Here is a 17,473-nt window from a genome sequence, read left to right on the forward strand (position 1 = left end):
TGGGATATGTGGATCTAAGTGAGCTTGGACTGATTCTAAATTCGTAGCAAATTTCTATACATACAATAGATTTAGATTCTATTATCGCTTCGTTGCATAACTATAACCTGTTTGGTTCTCATCAATGAGTCAATGGGTCGGAACTAGTATCGGATCCGTCTATCGATTTACAACTTATATATTTTTCGGGGATCTCCCAAAAATGTATTGCGGTGGCAGTAGTTCATATATCAATTTAGAGTATAATTTTCAAAATTTAATAGTCATCAAAGTCAGCGTCCCGTCAGATGGATGGCTCCCAGATACTCCTGCTCCTTCTGCTCTGCGCCATGGGCAAGTGTCTACTAGTCTACTAGTGTATTCATGATAATGTGCTCCAAAGTTGTGCCTTTTCCAGCGCAGGTCGGGGGGTTCGCAGTGATTGTCGGATAGCGCAGTATATGGTGGAGGGAACGAATCGGATATTCACCTATCGCGATGCCAGCGGAGCCTTCGATTGCAGCGAACGGAAACCGTTCCTGCAGGTGTGACTCTTTGCATGTTCTGCACTGTCACGGACTGGGTGGATACTCAGTGCCAGGACAATGGACAGTTCAGTGTCGCTATGCCCATGACATGCAACGAACCGATGAGGCCAACGGTCACGCGTATCAGGGACAACGAGTGTTCTGGGACCATGTATGCTGTGGGATATACGATCGAGGGACAACAGCTGGAGCTCTATCGGACGTGCTTTGATGCCAGCAACGCACGGGTCTTGTACTACAAGTCCTTCTGTAAGTGTGCCCCACCTCCTACTACTCTCCCCCAATTGCCAATTGAGTCCTTGATAGTTCCCAGACGACCGTGGGTAGAGTTCGTGGCCGATGAGTTGTTCAGCCCCAGAGAGGCGACTGCCTACTTAAAATCCAACATCTATCACGCCTTTAACTACCTATACGGGGACGGGCAGACTTACTTGACGTGGGCATCTGGTAGCATCGGCGGACTTCCTCTTTGTGGATCAGATGAGCAGCACTTTACGATACCTGAACGTTGTGCCTCAGTTCAAGTCAATCAACGAAGGGAACTGGGAGAAGATCGAGCGTTGGGTGCGTAGCATAGTCCCCCAATCGACACCGTTCCGGGTCAAGACTGGTGGCATCGGAATACTCATGCTGGCAGACACGAGGGGAGTGTTCCAACAGGCCTACCTTGCTGGCTCGAAATTGTGGTACAGCTTACAAATGATTCAACATATAATATTTCTATTAAGAGTCAAGACATGGGCAGGACGTAGGGAATATAAGTAAACCGAAGGAATCACTTCTTTATCCAATTGTATGTATCTAATTGGGTTAAAATGATTGGGTCTATCCTGCAGGGCGGATTGACTATTTTCCAGAATTTTTCTTCTTAAGCTACGTTAATATTATCATAATTATCAATCAACCATGTTGCAGCCGCCATGCGGGAGAAATGAAATCGCTATAAAGTTACCGATTAATTATTTCTTAGGGAATCGTATTGAGAAACAATTAGTCGGCCCAACGACATTTTAAACGCTGTTTGAGTGGCCATAAAAGCGCTCAGAGCTCCTGAATGCCAATAAGTTGTCAAAGAATCGTTTAGGAACATGTCTAAGAGGGAGGAAATCTTCTACAAGGGGCAGACGTTTATTTTCAACATTTACTCGCTGATGCCACAAGAACAGCGCTGGAAAAGAATTCTCCATGAGATCAACTACTGGCACGTCATGTGCTTTTGGGTGCTCCTGTTCGATCTTCTGCTCGTGCTGCACGTAGTGTCCAACCTGAACAACATGTTCGAGATAGTCAGGGCCATCTTTGTGCTGGCCACGAGCGCCGGACATACCACCAAGCTGATATCCGTCAAGATGAATAACGTGGCGCTCCAGCAGCTGTTCGACCGCCTGGATGATGAGGACTTCCGTCTGGAGGGACCTGAGGAGCAGGCCATATTTGCGGCAGCCTGCGAGACGACCCACAAAACGCGAGACTACTATGCGGCGCTGTCATTTGCGGCCCTCGCAATGATACTGATCCCACAGTTCGTGCTCGACTGGTCGCATCTGCCACTGGGCAACTACAACCCATTCGATGACAATCCGGGCTCGGCCGGATACTGGCTCTTGTACTGCTACCAGTGCCTGGCGCTCTCGACCTCGTGCCTCACGAACATTGGCTTCGACTCCCTGTGCTGCTCGCTTTTCATATTCGTGAATTGCCAATTGGACATTCTGGCACTGCGCCTGCAGAAGATAGGCCAACGTAAGGACAAAGACAACGGAAACACTAAGATGAGCATTGATGTGCAACTGAAGCAATGCATCCGCTTCCACATGGCGATAGTGGATTTGGTCGAGACTATAGAGCGTCGGCTCTGCACACCGATATCGATGCAGATCTTCTGCTCGGTACTGGTGCTGACAGCCAACTTCTATGCCATAGCCTTGGTGAGTGCAGCAGATCTGATAATGGAAGTGCATTTTTACCAACTTTATCTCATCACATATTTAGTTGTCCGATGAAAAGCTGACGCTGTTCAAGTTCGTAACCTACCAGGCCTGCATGCTGATGCAGATCTTCATGCTGTGCTATTTTGCGGGGTGAGTGATTGACTGATGGAGTGATTGAAGTACCCTTTGAGTACCCTGTAGCAAGGTCACCCACTGCAGTGTCGAGCTGCCCCATCGGCTCTACAATACCAATTGGGTGGACAGGAGTCGCTCCGATCGCCGGAATGCATTGCTCTTCATGCAACGTCTCCACTACGAGCTGAGGATAAGGACCATAAACCCCAGTCGTGCCTTCGACCTGGCGCTTTTCAGCTCGGTACGTTCTACCCTTTTTTTCACTGTACGATTAGCGGATTTCCATAATTAGCCTCATTTGCGTCGTTGCAACAATTTGGGGCTATAAAAGGCCCGCAACGCAGGACACGTAGGTTAAGTCAGTCAGGAATTGCCAGTGAGCATGAATCAGCAGCATCTGAAAGTCACAGGTGTGGTACTTTCAGATTTTGGGCATCTGGAAACTTCCAGATGGGGCCACAGGGCAGCAGCGCCGCTGGCACCAGCTCCGATTCTTTTCGATCTTTGCGATTCTCAGTGGAATGCTGCTGCTGTTCGCCATGCAGCTGGCCGGCAGCATTTCTTATCTGCGGGAGATACACAAGGTGCTCTACATGTTCGCCACGGAGATGTCGTGCATGACCAAACTGATGCACCTGAAGCTGAAGGGTCGGAAGCTGGCGGGCCTCGTCACAATGATGGAGTCCTCGAGTTTTGCGACCAAAAGTGAGCAGGAGGAAAAACTAATGGAAGCCGGAAGGGTGTCGGTGGTGAACTTGCGGAACTTGTACGGCATTTCGTCCATAGTGACAGCCACCCTTGTTCTCCTTGTGACGTTCTTTGCGGGTAACTCGGAGCTGCCGCTGACCATGTACGAGCTCTGCAGCATTGATGGACGAATGTGCTACTGGGTCCTGTTCCTGTCCCACGCTGTCTCTCTGATGCCCACGTTCTGCCTGAGCATAGCCTTCGAATCGGTGGCCTATAGTCTGCTCACCTATCTCCGGGTACAGGTGCAGATGCTCGCCCTGCGCCTGCAGCAGTTGTGGCCGGCTGAGACACCGCAGGATAACCAGTGCATTGCCAGGGAGCTGCGCGAGTGCAGTGTCCACTACAACAGGAGTGCCAGGCAGTGTGCAGCTAATGTGCTCGATTCTCGTGTTGGTTTCCAATCTGTTCGACATGTCATCTGCTACGCTTCCAACGAGGTGACAATCCACAGCTCGCGCCTGTGCCACAGCATCTATAAGTCTCAATGGACCAGCTGGAACAAGGAAAATCGCCAAATGATTGTGCTTATGATGCAGCGCTTAGACTCGCCGCTTTGCTTGCGCACTATTAATCCCACTTTCACTTTTAGTCTGGAGGCTTTTGGATCTGTAGGGAAACATCAACCCACCATTCTGAATATAACTAATGGATTTTCTTTATTTCCAGATTGTGAACTGTTCCTACAGCTACTTTGCCCTGCTGAAGCGCGTTAACAGTTAGAATCTGATTGTTATCAATGTATTACCTAAAAATAATTTCAAATATTACCGGGCAACCATCAAGATTTCAATCCTCCCTGCAGCAATATGGTCACACTCGAAGCTGCCAAGAAAAATACCAGAAAAGTATTTTTATCGTTTATCGATTTAGCAGAGCACGCAATTAAATTAAATAAAGAAATTCAGTAAATTACTCGCAGAAAAGCAGCAACAGCTCCTTTGCGATGAGTGCGTGAATGTTCTGATCCGATTGTTTGACATTGACGAGCTACAGAAAGAACAGGATGCTGCGATTGCCAGACAAAAGAGCGCTGTCCAGGATGCTCCTGCCCCAAAGAGCGCACCCAAGACGCCTCCAAATGCTGCAAGGAGTGCTTCCAAGACGGTTCCAAACGCTGCAACGAGTGCATCCCACACACCTCCAAATACTGCAAAGCCTGCCAAGCCTACGGCTAAGAAGGCCGCACCGCCGGAGCCCCAAACTAAAGTGGAAAAGCCTGCGCCGGTGGTACAGCCGGATCCGAAACCCAGCCGACGTATAATTAAAAATGTATCCGAGCCACTGCCATCTGCTGCCTCTGTAGCAGACGCAGTTGATAAAGTCAAGGCACCATCCAAGACTAAGCATGCTCCGAAGGAGGCAGACCAGGAGCAGATTAGTACCCTCATTCTCAATATTCTAAACGAGGACGAGCCGGGCGTGGAAGATGAGGCAGACTCTCCCCAAACAACAATTGCAGTGCCAGAGAAGGAAGCGGATGCTGAGGCTGAAGCTGAGGTGACTGAAGAAGAAGAGCTAGATGGAATGAATATCATATACGAGCATGAAGGTGCGTAGAAACTATTAGCTTATGAATTTTGTCCTAAAAGAACTTCGGATTTTAGATATTTCAATCGAAGAGGAGCTAAATACCAAGCCAGACATCCGTCCATCCAGACTAAAAAGGCAGAAAACGGAGAGCCAGAGCGAGGCAGACAACGAGGAGAGCGAGGCCAGCAATATAGTCCTCTTTAACTTTGTCGAGATCAAAGAAAGTACGTTGAATCGGAATCTGCAAATGGGTTAACCATACCGCCATTCATTGTGCTGTTTTATGCCATTACAGAGGATGACATTGACGACTTATACGAGTACTTGGCCACGGTGGTGAGGACCAGCTTTGAGAAGCTAAAGTTCAACTGGAGCACTGTCTGCCAACATTGCACATTAAAGTCCACTAGCTACGAGAACTTGCTGGAGCACATGCTGAGGCTACACAAGTCCCGGTCGGATGTCTTTCGGTGCCCAATCGAGGGCTGCAGCTTGGAGCTAAAAGGACGCAAACTTCTGGCCATGCATTTGGTTGTTCTACATGCGCCTGTGGTTGAGTAAGCAAGTTTGTTTTATGAGGTCGCTGTGATAACTTATGGAACCCTCCCTCTTTTAGTATTGCCATTTACGGCAGCTGTCCGGAATGCAAGATGACTTTCTCAAATATTTTACAATACAATAAACATTCGTGTGCGCATATCATCAAGAAGAAACGGGGCTTTCGCTTGTTTTGCGAAATGCGCGCCCTGGAGTTTCCCTCCTGGAAGCGGTATGCTTTGATTTCTAATTATATATGATATGAAGATGATATGTCCTCTTCTTTTTCCATGCAGCTTTAATTTTCACAATCAATTCCATTTGGAGAAGCACCGACCGCGCGCGTGCTTTGTCTGTGGCTATGAGAACACCAACATCGACGAGCTCTTCTAGAATTTGCATTAGTCCCACGAGCCAGAGGGCGCTCTGTTTTGTGATCTGTTAGGAACGTTCTCTCAGGCTCTACTGCACCATTTCCACATACTGACTTCTCCTCCGCTTTCAGTTGCGATCGCACGTTCCGGGATCCCGCTTTCTTCATAGAGCACAATACGTCGCACGCGGCTGTGGGCAACGCCACCTATACCTGCGGCGAATGCCTGGCTACCTTCGAGACACGTGGCAAACTGAATAGCCACACAGTAAGAATTTGCGTCGAGATATTCTGGCAATATAGCTGAACTTATCAGGGTAAACTTTTCAGAGATCAATGCATGGCAACGTCATCAGCTGTGAGCTCTGCTCCCGTGAGTTTGCCTCTGAGGCCCCGTACAACGTCCACATGAAGTCCCATGTCTGCGGGAGTTGTGGCCAACTGAGCGAGAATCAGGAGAAAATGGACGCCCACTTTGGGACCGAGGGCTCTGCCTGCTTTGGGGCGGAGAAGTACGTGGAGCTGCTACGCGATGCCTATGTCTGTGAATACTGCACCACGTACTTTAAGGAGAAGTCAGACTTACAGTCCCATCGCGAGACTGGTGTGCACGACAATGGCGTTTTTTCGTGTCAGCCTTGTGGAAAGGATTTTACCGACATGAAATTGTATCGTCACCATTGGCGCAACTATTAACAACTGCGTGTAGATGTTGCTCATCGGAAGCTGGACATTTTCACCTTCTTCATGTGCGACCTGAAGGTGAGATGGCACGACAGACAACCGTAAAATCTGTGGCTTGAATGAATCTTCACTTTCAGGACTGCTCGGCCGCATATGCGAACTGGAACTCACTCTACACGCAAGAGCGACGCACTCACGATGAGTCTAAAGAGCGGCAGGAGAAATCGGCCAAGCCGCTGCAGGAATGGCAATGCCAATTCTGTCTTAAGCTATGCCGATCGAAAATGTCCTTATCCGTCCATGTCGCCCGGAGCCACAACAATGGTGAGTGCACAATAATTCCCGACTTATCTAATTCCCGACTATCTTAACGACAAACACTTTGCTTACTGGCACGAGCCCATCGAGTGTCCGCAGTGCTTCAAGATTGTCAAGAACAGGCGCAACTACGATACCCACGTGAAAGCGCTACACCTGCAGTGTGTGCGAGAAAGGCTTCTACCACAAGAGCGAGATGGAGGCTCACAAGAGGGTATGTACTGTAGCATTACTAATTCGATCTCCAACCGATGTATGGTATCCCCCTGTAACTCCATTCCCTGTCGTACAGTTGCGAGCAGTGCAGCTTCACCACCAGGAACAAAAAGTCACTGTCTGTTCATACACTGGGCCAGCACTTTAAGCGATTCGCCTTCGACTGCAAGATGTGCGACAAGCACTTTGGTCGACGCCAGGGACTGACCAACCACATACAACGTGCGCACGCCTCCAAGCATGTGTGCCGTAACTACATTGACGACGGTTGCGGCCCTTCGTTTACCACCAGTTCCCAGCTGAACGTGCATTTGCGGTATTTGGTATTTTGAAAGATAAAAAAGTTGAGTTCATAGACGATTCTGCTGTTGACATGGACACGATGAAAGACGTTGATTATAACGTTACAGAGGAGGAGGAGGAGGAAGTAGAGCATGAGGAAGAAGAGGATATAGAGCAGGAGGATGAAGAATGTGCCCTAGAATTTGCCGAGGATGAGGCAGAGGGGGGAACCGAAGCCAAACCGGGGCTCAGACAGAAAACATGGAAGAAACTCCGTTCGGATGATTAGCCATTTCTTTGCTAAAGCAGATATATTTAATTTGATTTCCGTTCATTTGCTATCCATAATTTGAACACAGAGATGTCAGGTTATTCCATAGTACATAATACAATTCTAATGATAATGTAATAGCTACACGTACATTTAGGCTAATTCCAATGCAATTAACTAGCCAGAGTCTGGCGGAAGCAAATTTGATTTATTAAGCGTTGTAGTTTGGTCATTTAACTGTTGAAGATTGTGTGCGGAGTTTACCTATATATCAAATCGAAGAGTTTCATTCACACTGGGCTAATTGGTGTAATAACAATGGCGGTGCGCGTGGCACAGTGCAGCAGGGCCGTGTCCTCAGTGGACTCATCACAGTCACCGTCGCCGTCAGCATCCACATCCACGTCGACCCCAATGTAGCTGTCGATCTCCCACGATGGGAAATGTTCCATTTCGCCCTCGCAGTTCAGATCTTCCTCTTCGAAGTCCTCATACTCGTCGATAAGGATAACTGTATGATGTGGGGAGATATACGTACTTAAATATTCAGAACCTCAACTTCTAATTCGGTTCCGCAGTGCATTTAAAGCAGTACGAATTTTGGGAACATTTTTAAAGGCAGGCACAAAGTCTACATATATATTTCGACTGAATTTGATTTAATTACTTGAACTATCTGGCGGCGTTGCTTTTGCAGCGCACTCCAGGGATTGTGCTCCCTCGTCTGGTATACTAATGCGCTGTTCCTGCTTGCTTTATGGCTCCGATGTGGATCTATGCAGGCTGCAATACATGTGATAGTTCTTATTCGTATATTTGCTTATGGGAATGGCGGAACCAACCTTAACGTAACACGTTTCTTGGTCCTATTATCTAATTCAGTCATAAAAACATCATTGTGCTGCTGCTTCTCAGACCCCAGCTGATATGAATTAAGCACGGAAGACTACAAAGGATATACATATACAATTATGAGATCGTTTGGAGGGACTCAGTCTCAGTTCTACCTTGGTATTGGTCGATGTATGCTGCGTGTGTGGCGGCATCGGGGTTTGCGTGGCGATCACATCGGTTGTCGTTGTGATTGTCTGCGTGGAGGTGAGCGCCCTCAGCTCTGTGCCATCCGTGGATGTGGCCGAAGTGGCGGTCGGTGTGTGCTCCGGATGCACACTCAGTGCCGCGGTGCGCTTCCAAACATCGATCATCGACAGGTTGTGAGCGTGGTGCAGGGGATTGTGGCTAGGGCTAATGGAATGTATTTTGCTGGGCTTTGCTGGGAGGGGTAGGGCCAAGAATCTATCACGATCCTCCATGTAGGCTTTGATCAGCACGTCCAGCTTCTCTTCTATGTCAGCGACCTATCCAAGCAACAATAATTACAGTTTAATTCTGTTGGGCTAATCAATCATTGTGGGGACACCTCACCTGGCGCTCGACTTTAACCACACGGGAGGCTAAACTTATTTTAGATGCATAGACGTCCTTGGCCTTGGAGCCTTGTTTGCCCAGGATTTGATCCAAACTGTGGAATGAACGTGAGTCAGTAAATGGTAGGGAAATGGATGTTCATTCCACGTTTATTTGGCAGACTCACCGCAAATGAAGCATCTTAACGCGACCCAACAGGTCCACGTGGCCTAGAAGGAGCAAAGAGAGGTATAAAGTTTTGAATGTAGTACAATCGCTAGTCTTAGAGTTATAGCTCATAGCCTGAATGTAACTATTTAGGGGAGCAGAACAGGGGAGGGCTTTTGTGCTCACCAGCTGCGTACTGCTCCATGACATCCTTGACATCGTACGGCTTCAAGGCCTCCTTGAACTTGCGCCGTGCCACAAAGTACTTGAGCTGCAATAAAAATCTCTCTCAGTTGCATATCCGACTCGATCCCTTCCAGTGGTGAGTGGCGCCCCGTGTCCGTATCCGTGTCCCACCACGTACTCACCTTGCGAATGAACCGAATGGCCGTCTTGTGTCTATTGGTTAGCTGCGTGCAGCGCGGCTCATCTTCCTCATCTGCGGGCAATTTGTGAATCAGAGAGATTGACTTGTGCGTTAGGTTTTGGTTGCTAGCTTCGCTTGGTTGGTTTTGGTTTGGTTTGGTTATTGGTGTTTTTTTTTTGTTTTTGGTTTTGGATACATTTAAGCAAGTCAACGTCAACCCAAATATACAACAACACATACAAAAAGTACCGTTACACACATATATGGAGCAATTAGTAAATACGGATACGATATTGATAATTATATATATATTATATGATTAATGTCAACAAGAGATAGAGAGATAGATAGAGAGAGAGAGAGAGCGAGAGCTTAGTTAGTAGGAGTTAGTCGGAGATGCCTGTAGATGGCTGGAATATTCTCCAGCCCAGTTCTGAAGCAAGCGTTGTGGTGTCGCGTGTCCTGTGTCCTGTGTCTGGTGTCAGATGGGATGTGTGTGGGGGAGCATGGAGTGCGGCTGGACTGGGACTAACTAAGGCTACAAATCAAAGCGGGGCAGTCTACACAGGTGGACGGCATGCATCCCTAGCATAGCAGAGGGTGGGAGGTCCTCCCAGAGCGGGAGAGAGATGCTTCGCACGCACTTGCCACACCGAAGTACCCGTTCGGCCCACCATCAGCAGCAGCCGATCTGTGCGAGAATCCTGTCTCCAGGAGCTGCGATGCGGCTGCAAAGAATCGACCCGTCCGACCACTTCCCGAGCTCGGACTCGGACTGGCATTGCGGCGCTGGGTGGGCACTGGCAGCGTCATCGTGCTGTTCCTCTCAAAGTTATCCGTATTGGGGTCCTCTTGGCCGGCCTCCAGGTCCGCAGGGTTTGTGGGGGCCACCCGGGTATTGCGCAGCGAAAGCGATGAGCCGAAAAAGCTGCCATGCAGAAAGCAAAACAGCACCACGGGAATGGTTAGATTTCTAGAGGCAGACTCGCTTTTGGCCTGGCCCGGACCCTCCTCGACCGATGACGCCTGGTGGGAGAACTGGGGCAGAGCGCCAGCACTGGAGCTGAGCTTGCAGTTGGCCAGCTGGCCACTGGGCTGGGCTAAGTGAGTTAGAGAGCGGAATTAGTTGCTGTCGATGTCGATGGCGATCCCTCTGTCCCAGGGTTAGTGGGGTTAGTTAGTGGGGTTAGTTAGTCGGGGAGTCGTGGATTCGTGGAGTCGGGCGTCTGGTGATGGGGGTGTCGGGAATGTTATGTAACCAACAAACAACATCAATTAAAATTTCAATCAGTCTTATCTCTGGGATGCAAGTCACAACATTGACACAGCCACAACACTCAATATAATAAAATGTGATACAAAAAAGTTTGTTTGTTTAAGTTTTGAGTTTTTTTTTTTTGTTTTTTTCTCTCGACATTCGTATTGTAGGACCTGGGGGAGAGGACCTTGTAGACTTACCGTCTGAATTTTTAATATTTTTTAAGCAAGTGGTCTCAGCCACAGAATCTTCGCTGAAACTTGGATTCATGGATTTGCCATTCTGTACTACCTCTGCAAAATTTCAAATCAAAGGTTAAACTTTCATTCCGCACACTAGGTATGCGAGTATGTATACGATATATCTCGAAGGAGGCTGTAATTGTAACTATAACTGAAGGTGGACTACGAGTACGAGTATAGTATGTGTCAGTAAAACTTGGGTTCAAAAGACACGGTACGGACACGCTCTATGGGGTGGGGCCTTGGCTACGAAATATACATAAATCATAATTGTTGTTACCAGTGGGGAAAAATCGGCTCTACCTTCTATAGCAGTGGAACTACTTCTTCCCTCTTCTTTTTTGAGTGGATGCAGTTTTCTTTTTTGTGTTTTATTATTCTGTGTTTTATTTTCTATCAATTGTTTTTTGGTCAACGTAGGAGTAACGTTTGACTTGATTTGATTCTGGTTTATGAGGTCATGACTTTGAACTTGGTCTAGCTGTAACTTTGGTAGGCATACATATGTTGCAAAAAGCTATTGATTGATATTTGTGGGGTCTGAGAAGATAATTCTGTTGGTCACATAGATTAAATCCCAGTCCAAGAATTAGTATGGCAGTTGGGGCCAACAGATGACCGAAAACTAAAGATAGCTCGAATAAGTTTTGAAATTACGTTATTTGTAAAGACAATTAATTCATAACTAACATATTTACTCATGAACACTCTTCTGGAATCGGCAAATCAATGTCAATAATACATACAGTCTGGCTGGAACTATTATTTATTGTTTGATTCAGGGCTAATTGATTGGGAACTTATTGAATTGAAATTGATGGCAGAGCATTGCATGCATGACGATAACAAAGAACCAACAAATTATAGAGTAAATATGTCCATCGAAACGAGTTAAGTGCATTCCATCTTTCAGTTCAAGTAACCAAAGACATATCTATAAATTCTCCCATATTTATTGGCTACTTATACTGGTTGGTTGGTGGAGGGGGGTGTTGATTGAGTGGGTAAGTGTGGGTTGTGTGCAAACAGAAATTTGTAATGGAATCGAAATGGGAAACATAAACGGAGAGGAGTCGGAAATCGTTCGGCCTGCAACTTACCCAAGTTCTCGACGGATGCGACGGATTGATGTCCCGAATGGTGCGAGTGTAGCGTGTGGAGGCACGGGACGAGCCCGGGGGCTTGGACAGGCCGCTGCTATCGGCACCCGGGGTCTGGATGGTCTGGCTCTTGTGTCGCCTAATTGTGGGCAGCCGGGCCACGAAAGATGTGTTGTGCTTAAAGCTGGAGGACGCGCGTCTGTATCGGATCAGGATGGGCGATGTTTGAGAACAGAGAATATGATAGTTTTAGCCAACACTCAGATAGTTGCAGATATCAAAAAGCTGTAGTCGAGACACACGAGTATATATGTACATAGTATTTTTAAACTGAGAGGTAGGTTATCTGGCAAACGCAAACAGGTAGTAAGATACGAGTGAGATAGGATCGTGTGGTACAAGTGTAGGTGTAGCTGTGTGTGTTTTTGTGGGTGTGCAGACATTGAGAGGTGAGAAAGTAGGTGTTGAGCTTTGGGTGCTACGTGCTGTGGTAAAAACATTGAGGATTAATTCAAGCATTTACAATTACAAATGATGTGCGGCACTGAAGTCGGTCCGCTGCCGACTGCGATACGTTCCAGATACCCATCCACTAGGAGATCTTATCTTAATCGAAATCATTCATGTTACTCAGGTTGTGTATCCTCATTAGCTCGGATCTTCTTTAAGGGATCGCTCTGGTTACAGGGATTTACGCGTACTGACGGAAAAAGGATTATAATGTTATGGCTACGGGCTGGTTAAATCTTGTTGGCAATGCAGCCTCAGCAGGAAAGGGAATCGGGGTTAGTGCACTATACTGCGCTCTGGGCTCAGCTCGCCGGATGGGGTCGGGGTCTTTCCTATCCCTATACTTCCTTGTTCTCGCCATATTATAAAAATTTAAGTGCACTTACACAGAATCTACTTTGATCAAAACAAAAAAAAAACAAATGTAATCAATCCCCGGTCGGCATAGATGGCAAGAAGGAATCCGGTAGTCGCGTATTCAATTTAGTGATCCTAGGTGTAGGAGATCACTAGTTCCTCTATACCCTCCCTACCTTCGGCAATGCGTGGAACGATGTTGGCATGGCCCCTAACGTAACTACCGCTGCATTATTACACTCGATGCATCATTGGCATTATGTACTTAGACAGAATGGTTGTTATTTATTCCAAATTCATGTTAATTCAAAATAGTTCTATTAATCAAGATTCAAAAGATTCATATATAACAAACGGTTCATTAACTTAAGAATATAAAATACAATTCATAGCAAAACTGAGCCTTTTTACTCACGAAGGTCAACATTTCCATTCAATACGAAATTAATGATCATTACCAAATTCAAACACTTTCCTTGACGAGCTCGTTGGGCCCAATGAACTGCTTCGGTAGCTGTGGAACAATACTAATATATATATAATATATATATAAAAATAGTAAAGAATTAAAGAATGATATTTTGGCCGACATTGCCACAGTGAATCAAGGCTTAACATTGAGTTGATTAGGAAAGGACTTAAGACATATGATAAAGAAATTAATTCTATAGGAAAGATATTCCTTAATATAACTGTATATGTTTATATGATTTTACATTTAAAGTCAAATTTAATTGCAGTGCAAACACAAGAATGCAAGCAAAAGAAAAGAACAAGACAAAGCAAAGAGAATGTCGATGATCAAATTAATGCACGTTTATATGTGTGTGCATACGCACGCATATGCCCGAATTCTCTTCGAACGAAAGCTCGCTCTTGGCGTGTGAGTTATCACGCTCTCCCTTTCATTACGCTGCACCGCTGCTATACCCTGCTATTTCGCGGGTATGTTCGTACTCACGAATCGATGATCACATGTTGTCCACGACACAGGTCACCCTAGATTCCGATTCCTGATCTTGTATTCACATCTTCTGCACAATTTTAGCTGACATAAATTTCCACTTTAATTCCTAGGCGTTGTCGATTCCGCATCAAGGATGTTGAGTTGCATCTCGCAAGATACGATTAGAGGGCATTCAAAAGTCGATACAGATCGTCCGTACAACGGAAACGCTGGTAATTCGAAGCGGCCAAAAATAAGACACTGGAGGTTGCGTGGGGGGGTTAGGCGTGAGAGCGCCAAAGCACGGCAGCCCTCCAGTGACCAAGAGATTCTGTAATAGATTCGGAATTCAGTGAATGTACCAAACCTGCTTTCCTCTATAATCACCTTCTTTTTCTCTACGTAGAACTTTGCACTTTCACCACACAATATAGCTTGATCTTGCTTTTTAGTCGATTCTCCGCCGACTTGCAGTTATGTATGTAATTTGGTATGTATTATGTAATACAGGGACACGTGAACTTCCACTAGAGTTTGGCACTATTGGCACAGGCACAACCGAAGTGTTTTGGGAGAAAAATGGAATTGATCCGCGTGTTCACCGTCGCTGTCGGCTTAAGCGGCATAGACGAGCTTTAACGGGACCCTTCCATGGAATTCGGTCTCGAGAGACGAAAAAGAACATTCGAGCAATTAAAGCTTCATATTCGAAGTAGCTGTTTTTAAAGCCTTGCTGTTCGAACTAATCAAGTTGGCGCGTGATTTGAATCTGCTTTATATCTGGGAAATTATTAGGGAATTTAATCTGGGTTTGCTTCACTGGCCACTACACTCTCCACCACCAGATTATGTCCCGGAGTGATCGACAGGGATCGTAATCGAAAAGAAAAGAAGGACAGTGAATTAGCGGGTTTGAATATCCTTTACGTGGTATACTCCCATTTTCTTTCCTTTCTCGTTCGATAATTCGTAATAAACAGGACTTAGCTTTTTCGTTACTGTTGCTGTCACAAACACCTGCGCTAATTTATGGCTGAATTGTTTAGACGCGTTGCTTTGGGAGAAATTGCGAACGTAAACCTGATCTCCGACGTTGAATTGTATGTTGCTACTCCTCAAATTGTATACCCTCGCGTTGGTTGCATGAGCCTTTGCATTGTTGACCTTTGCTGCATACCTTGCCAACTGCAGAGCATCGGGGCAATTAACTCTAGAATCATCTGATAGCAAGTTAAGTTTCCTGAGCAATTCGTAATCCTTGCCATTCAAAATCATGTTTTGCCCAAACGTAAGGAAGTAAGGAGAATATCCGGTGGTTGTATGTATACTGGATCGAATAGCACCGTTAATCTCATTCAGTCGTTGATCCCAGGTAGTGTGATCTTTCCCCACGTACGCACGGATCGCCGCCAAAACCGATCGGTTTAAGCGCTCGCTTGCATTCGCTTGAGGCGAATAAGAAGCGGTACAAATATGTTTAATTGAAAATCGAGTTAGAAAAGCCTCAAAGAATCCTGATCGAAATTGAGAACCATTGTCCGTTAAGATGGATTCCGGCACTCCAAACGTACAGAAAATGGAATTTTCTAAGTACTCGCAAATCTTTCCGGAAGTGAATCGTTTCAATGGACAGAGGAAATGGAATTTTGTACAATGATCCACGATTATTAATAATCCGATATTCCCTGCCTTTGAACGAGGGTATGGACCTAACAGATCCATGTAGAGTCGTTGAAACGGTCTCTCTGATTGCATTGGCTTTCCCAATGGTGGTCGTAATACCATATTGGGACTTTTGGTCTGCTTACAAATGACACAATTATTCACATACTCTCGGATTTGAACCAACATCTTGGGCCAGAACAGGTATCTCTTAAGTTTTTCAACGGTTTTACCCATCCCGCCATGTGATGCGCTAGGAGAATCATGGGCTTGTTTGATAACCCATAATTTCCACGACTGGTGGTCAGATTCAGAATCTCCAATCGAAGCTTCGGTGCGTTTGTATACATAGCCATCTGTTATTTTTAAATCTGGAAGTTTCTCTTGGTTCTGCTGAATGCGTTCAATTAAATCAAGATATTCCAACGAAGTGAAATGCTCGGACTCTAAATCGATGATCGGCCCTAGATCTATAAACTCATCTACTGACGATTCATTTTGCCTTGACAGAGTGTCAGCAATAACATTTTGTGAACCCTTCCGGTGTTCAATGCGAAAATCAAAACCCTGTAACTGTATAGCCCATCGCGCGAGCCTTCCAGACAAATCCTTTTGTCGCATCAACCACTGCAATGCTGCATGGTCGGTTATTACTAAGAATTCCTGGCCTTCTATGTAAGCTCGAAATTTCTTAATTCCCTTAATAACTGCTAGACATTCTAGTTCTGTAACGGAATAATTCCGTTGAGCTTTGGATAACTTAACCGAAATGTATCCAATTGGCATTTCGAAGCCTTCTTCATTCTCTTGAGCTAGGACGCACCCGAGACCAAAAGAACTAGCATCACACAACAAGATGAATTTCTTAGAAAAATCAGGAGTTCTGAGGATTGGAGCTGATGTTAATCTTCGTTTCAATTCTTCAAAAGCATTGGTTGCGGTTTCATTCCATATTAAGGAAGTATTCTGTTTCTTAAGCATCTCGGTCAATGGATAGCTCACGGAGGCATAATTCTCGACGAAACGTCGATACCATCCGGATAAACCGAGAAACCGTCGTAACTGCTTTACCGTTGTTGGAATTGGGAAGTCGTTGATTGCCTGAATCTTAAATGAATCAGTCTTGATCTGCCCATCCGAAATTATGAAACCGAGATATTTAATCTCTCTCATGCAGAACTTAGATTTTCGAACGTTGATAGTGATATTCGCTTTTCTTAAGCATAGTGCGATTTCTTGCAAAAGAATCAATTGCGAATCAAAGTCATCCGATAGAACAAGCAAGTCATCGAGATATACAAAAACTCGATTCCGTAAATGTGGGGGTATCATGGTCCATTAAGCGGCATAAGGTCTGAGGTGCATTTGTCAGACCAAATGGCATGACCTTATATTGGTACAGTGGACGATTCGGAACGGTAAACGCAGTATACGGTCGTAATGGCTCGTCCAATGGTATTTGCCAGAAAGCATGTTTCATATCAAGACCAGTTATATACCGCGCTGGAGGTAAGCGGCTTAAGATCCCGTCAATATGTGGTAAGGGGTAAGCATCCTTCCTCGTGTATTTATTGATCTCGCGAGAGTCTAAACACAACCGAACCTTATCACCTTTTTGAACAAGAACACAATTACTACTCCAAGGACTGCAAGAAGGTTCTATGATATCGAGAGCTAACATGTTATCTACCTCAGCAAACATAAGTTTTTCGCGCGCAGGGGAGATTGGCCAGTGTCTTTGTTTAATCGCCTTAGCATCACCTAAGTCGATCGAGTGCGAAATAATGCTGGTTCTGCCCAATCCGTCTCGTTCGTACGAAGGAAAAATTTCGACGACACCTTGCAGTCTCTCCTGCTCTTTACTAGAAAGTTTGTGTAACTTGGGTGAGCTTCCCTCATCCT

General features: G+C 45.9%; 1 protein-coding gene and 4 pseudogenes across 1 annotated transcript; 4 read left to right on the top strand and 1 right to left on the bottom strand.

Moving 5' to 3' along the window:
- Positions 1-41: 41 nt before the first annotated feature.
- LOC117189419 lies at positions 42-1,378 on the top strand (annotated as a pseudogene).
- A 218-nt stretch (positions 1,379-1,596) lies between these two features.
- LOC117189418 (odorant receptor 46a-like) lies at positions 1,597-3,057 on the top strand. Its single transcript, XM_033394546.1, has 3 exons — positions 1,597-2,455; positions 2,520-2,608; positions 2,660-3,057. The coding sequence occupies exons 1-3, from the start codon at positions 1,616-1,618 to the stop codon at positions 2,883-2,885; spliced, it is 1,155 nt and encodes a 384-aa protein (XP_033250437.1). The 5' UTR covers positions 1,597-1,615; the 3' UTR covers positions 2,886-3,057.
- On the top strand, positions 2,995-4,243 carry LOC117191448 (annotated as a pseudogene).
- LOC117185861 lies at positions 4,150-7,761 on the top strand (annotated as a pseudogene).
- LOC117185943 overlaps positions 7,564-17,473 on the bottom strand; it is a 37,532-nt pseudogene continuing 27,622 nt past the window's right edge.

Source organism: Drosophila miranda (genome assembly GCF_003369915.1).
Source record: "Drosophila miranda strain MSH22 chromosome Y unlocalized genomic scaffold, D.miranda_PacBio2.1 Contig_Y1_pilon, whole genome shotgun sequence".
Classification (NCBI taxonomy): Eukaryota; Metazoa; Arthropoda; class Insecta; order Diptera; family Drosophilidae; genus Drosophila; species Drosophila miranda.

Excerpts from the sequence above, each read along its gene's own strand:
- LOC117189418 (XM_033394546.1), top strand. The coding sequence starts at position 1,616 with ATGTCTAAGAGGGAGGAAATCTTCTACAAGGGGCAGACGTTTATTTTC. Across the intron at positions 2,456-2,519 it reads ACTTCTATGCCATAGCCTTG|TTGTCCGATGAAAAGCTGAC; the intron begins GTGAGTGCAGCA and ends TCACATATTTAG. Across the intron at positions 2,609-2,659 it reads ATGCTGTGCTATTTTGCGGG|CAAGGTCACCCACTGCAGTG; the intron begins GTGAGTGATTGA and ends AGTACCCTGTAG.